Source organism: Micromesistius poutassou (genome assembly GCF_964030765.1).
Source record: "Micromesistius poutassou genome assembly, chromosome: 3".
NCBI lineage: Eukaryota > Metazoa > Chordata > Actinopteri > Gadiformes > Gadidae > Micromesistius > Micromesistius poutassou.
The window spans coordinates 15,827,609-15,832,608 of record NC_140273.1 but is presented as its reverse complement, the minus strand read 5'-3'; the positions used below and the strand labels follow the sequence as shown (position 1 = coordinate 15,832,608).

At 46.1% G+C, this 5,000-nt stretch overlaps 1 protein-coding gene across 1 annotated transcript in view; it reads right to left on the bottom strand.

Moving 5' to 3' along the window:
• Positions 1 to 2,458: 2,458 nt before the first annotated feature.
• arpc1b (actin related protein 2/3 complex, subunit 1B) overlaps positions 2,459 to 5,000 on the bottom strand; it is a 5,013-nt gene continuing 2,471 nt past the window's right edge. Inside the window, exons 5-10 of the mRNA XM_084466253.1 lie at positions 4,642 to 4,749; positions 4,268 to 4,516; positions 4,044 to 4,119; positions 3,559 to 3,758; positions 2,945 to 3,035; positions 2,459 to 2,849 (exon numbers count right to left, since the gene is read on the bottom strand). Coding sequence (XP_084322379.1) covers positions 2,811 to 2,849; positions 2,945 to 3,035; positions 3,559 to 3,758; positions 4,044 to 4,119; positions 4,268 to 4,516; positions 4,642 to 4,749 — 763 coding nt within the window. The 3' untranslated portion in view covers positions 2,459 to 2,810. The remainder of the gene's footprint in view (positions 2,850 to 2,944; positions 3,036 to 3,558; positions 3,759 to 4,043; positions 4,120 to 4,267; positions 4,517 to 4,641; positions 4,750 to 5,000) is intronic.

The following is a 5,000-nucleotide window of genomic DNA, read 5'->3' as shown; positions in this document are numbered from 1 at the left end:
GTGAGTGCTTCCACTAAAACCTTATTACATCATAACAGGGGGGCTGTGCAATGGTGTGTGAAGGCACTCGGGCGAAGGGTGGGCTAGCCCCACTCTCAGTCCTGTTTACAGCGGACCGAGAGGGAGAGCGGGGTGACGGGGAGTCGTGACGGTCCTCCACACACTGGGACACTCCCAGAAGCAGGGCACACCGCGTCACCGTCTCTCATGTGTACCGTGTTATCCACCACATTATTGGTAACAACACCACCGTACGTAACGGTGCGTGTCCATGTGCGTTCATAGACTCAGAATGAGGGTCTTTGGAAGCCAACCCCTGTCCTCCTTAGGACCAACAGATATTCTCACAGTAGAATAAAATGTTTTGTTCGGAGACTCTCTTGTATCTCTGGTTTCATGGTCTGTAAAAACATGAACAGTTATTGGCAGTAAGCGTTAACAATACGGCAAACGCCACAGCGCAGAAGACGGTCCATCTAGCATGCAGGAGCAGTATCCCATGCAGAGATTGGCACCATTGTTTGACTCCATCCTCTGGTGTAGCCTGTCCTGTATTTAGCCCATCCAGGGCTATTAATACGATCTGATCCAGCCCAGAAACACATGGCCCTGTCCCCGATAGGAGGAGTCTTCACTGAGCATCCACCTCTGGCCTGCCACTGCCTGACCTCCTGCTCAATGCAAGTGTGTGTGTGTGTGTGTGTGTGTGTGTGTGTGTGTGTGTGTGTGTGTGTGTGTGTGTGTGTGTGTGTGTGTGTGTGTGTGTGTGTGTGTGTGTGTTTTTGTGTGCGTGCATGCAAGTACACACACACACAAGTGCCAGGTCCAGCAGGCTTGGTCAGTAATGACTTTATCAAGCTGCCCGATAATTACCAGGCCAGAGGCCAGGCACACACACACACACACACACACATTCCAGACAGACACACACACACACACACACACACACACACACACACACACACACACACACACACACACACACACACACACACACACACACACACACACACACACACGTTAAGCTTTGATTGCGAAACATTATATTATTAATTCTATTATATAGAAATAATCTAAATTACCAAATGGATTAGAGCAATGGTATGTCCCTGGGGAATGGAATGTGCTTCCGTGTGTGCTGTGTGCGTGTCTGTGACCTTTTACAATACATCCTTACTGTAAAATCCACTCCGAACATTTTAAACTTGTTAAGAACATGTTGATCCATTCATAAATTGCAAAAGTGAACTCCACCCTGCCGTGCTAAAGGATAGGCTATTTAGCCCTACCTTGTCTTAGGGACATCATCATCCCAAATAAACGGTGACAAGGCGTAGAAAGAGGACAAAAGTAGCATAGTCTTCAAAATGTGCCAAAAATTTCCGACAAACCGTATTACACTGAGCCCACTGTTTGTACATGCATGAGTTATGAAGATCTGCACGCTAGAGATAACTGAAGCGTGCAAAACGCGGCTTTCACCATCATCCCCACTAGACGGTAACGGTTAGAAGCAGTTTACCGACCTCATTTACATACAATGTGGTAAATAAACAACAAACATTTCACCCACCTTACGAGATTCATTTAAAGTGGAAATATGCAACAGTTGACGAAGACAGAGAGAAGAAGGCTGAAGCCCGAATTTCTTGTGAGGAAGAAAACAAATCAGCAGCTATGGTGGGGAAGGGGGAAAAAACGCGAGATGGTTCGATGAATGGCCGTGTGAAATGAGCAATCTAGCGATTAACGGCTGACAGACATCGTTGTTACATCAGGGACATCGCTTCATCCTCGTCTCTACGAACGCTAGGCGTCGGATGCGTTGCGATCCAGCTGCTCACAGTGGACTCGGTCCGGAAGTGTGGGCGTTGTGTAGAAAAAAAAAAATGTCGAAGGAGAAAATCGAGGGGGTACCCCACTGTTCTCTATTGAGACCGGGGACATTAAATGTCTGTTCGTGAAGGTCCGGTTGGTTTAGGAGATGAACGATGACCCCTTGAAAAATGTATGCTGAAATAATGTATTTCGGTCGTCAAACAGCGTTCGTGATATTTCCTCTAGATGGGGATGGAGTCATTTTAAGAGACTGCATGGCTGTAAAGTGTCACGTAATGGGGCACTTCCGATGACGACTCATCTAAACGGCACCGAGACTTCACTGCACTTTTATGATTTTCCGCATCATCAATATTAATTTGTATGTAGCGTCTCTTCAATAGCACGCCGTAATTGACATATGAACCATGAACATCTTAAATGAGTCATTTCAAGGGAAAACACGTTTGATTAAGGCCTATACCAATTCCATGTCTCCTAACCATTTTCTATACGTAGGCCTAAATGTGATAATAATTTTGCTACGTATATTACATAGGCCTACTAGCCTTCATACTACTTACACTAAAAGCACAAAATATATATTTTTCGAAATTACACAATGCACTTTGATTTGAGGTCCATAGTAGAAATATTTTATTAAATGCATATTATGACCAGCATAAGCATTTATAAGCGATACAGCATTTCAGCACAATTGGTAAACATTTGCATTTGGCTTTTAAAGCATTGAAAATCCTTCTGTTATATCATGAGCATGATAGGTAAGTACCATTTGCAGCCATAAAGCTTGAATCATTCATTGCATACTGTCTGTAATATAATGCTATAAGAAGCTGGCTTTACTTTATATGATTCTGGGGAGGAGTAGGAGGGATACATGTGGTATTGGAGAAGATAAGGAATGTAAGGGAGGCAGTCTTCATTTTCCTGTGTAACACCAGAGCTGTGCCATGTAGATAAAGTAATCTTCAAGCAATTTTCAAGTCCTTCATGGCAGACTCCAAAGTCTGGAAAAAGAGTTAGACAGAATGTATATTACCATACATTCTCAGTTTGAAACAGCTGTAGAACTCATGTCTGTCGGTCTGTGTCTGTCTGTTACCTTGACGTCCCATATTGCCATCCCACCATCCATGCCGGTGGTGCAGAACTTGCTACACTTACTGCGCCCTCCTTCCAGCACAGAGAGTTGGCTAGAACATACAAATACCACATTTTATTACCTTGATTTACTGTTACCGTTTGTATACACCCCCACACACACACACACACACACACACACACACACACACACACACACACACACACACACACACACACACACACACACACACACACACACACACACACACACACACACACACACCAATGCTACTTTGAGGAGTAGAACGACTGGTGTGTTTGGATGCAAACACACACACAGCAATGCGTGGATACACACACAGCAATGCGTGGATGCACACACACACACACACACACACACCAATGCTACTTTGAGGAGTAGAACGACTGGTGTGTTTGGATGCAAACACACACACAGCAATGCGTGGATACACACACAGCAATGCGTGGATGCACACACACACACACACACACACACCAATGCTACTTTGAGGAGTAGAACGACTGGTGTGTTTGGATACAAACACACACACACACACACACACACACACACACACACACACACACACACACACACACACACACACACTCTACCTGATGCTGTTCTTATGCAGGGTGTCTATGGTCTGCTCGGAGGCCTGTGTGGTGGAGGCTCGGCGGTCCAGGTTCTGGAAGCGTTCCCTGGCACTGATGCCCTTCTGGGCCGCCTGCTTTGGGACGTCCAGCTTACCTCCATAGGTCAGGCTGCCCTTGGCCCCATCGTACACAAACAGGACCGGGTAGCAGTCGTGACCCTGTAGGTAAACACTGTTAGGAACTGTATGGAGGTTCAAAAGGAACCATTTAAAAAGGTAGAAGTGAAATAGATCCAATCATATGGCTTACTCTTGCAGGGTTTACCCGCGTAAAATAATTGTTCCGTATAAATATAGTCTCATATATGCACATTTTTAGCAAAATCTATACAAGCACCAATAGATAATGCATACATTATGTCTACATTCCTGATGGAGTATGTATAGATTAGTTTTACATGTCAAATGATTAGATTGTGTATAGATTGTGTCTGGGCCACTCACAGCAGCCACAATACTGTTTTCAGTGATGAAGGTCACACACAGCAGAGGAAGGTTGTCTGATCTCAGACTGCTGATCCTAGGAATCCAAGCAACAAAAATCAGACGTCACACATTCAATCACTCACCCACTAACACAGAAAAAAATGTAAAGGTTGATCAAAAACACTGACATGCACAAAAGGTTGTGAACACACACGCACACACGCACACACACACACACTTACGTGCAGGTCTTGCCCCCCTCAGCCACAGCCACGCTGGAGTCGTGGGAGGTCCAGGTGAGGCGGTTGCCAGAGTGGGAGAAGCACACACCGTGCACCCAGCCCCCGCCCCCCGCTGCTCCGGCCCCCTCAGAGTGGCCCGCCTCAGAGCCCTCGCTGGACTCAAACAGCATCTCCCCGAATGGCATCTTGCTGCCCCAGGACGTGGGCCCGGGCTTCTCCTCCACCTCCTTAATGTAGGCGGAGAACACCCTGGAGGGGGGAGAAAAGGTTTGATTAAGAACCAGTGAAACAGGACCTCCACGCGGATGCTTTGTATAGGTGGTTAAAGAGGCAAGTGTGTGCTCTCTCTGACACTTAGCGTTCATTTAATTTACCTGCATTTGAAGTCACAGGAGCCTGCAGCCAGCAGGACGTTGTTGGGATGCCAGTCCAGGCTGAGAATGGTGGAGCGGATGGGCTTCTTGATGTGCTTGCAGACCCACCTGCACGGTAGATAATTGTAACACACTAATATTTACTCATGATTCCAATGAAGGTCATGAGTCATGTAACATGTTATTAAGGATGCTATTGTAATAATGTGCAATCCTTTGTGTGTATGTGTATGTGCATGTGCATGTGCATGTGTGTGTGTGTGTGTTTATGTGTGCATCCACGCATTGCTGTGTGTGTGCGTGTGTGTGTCAGCATCCACTCATTGCTGTGTGTGCGTGTGTGTGTATCCACTCATTGC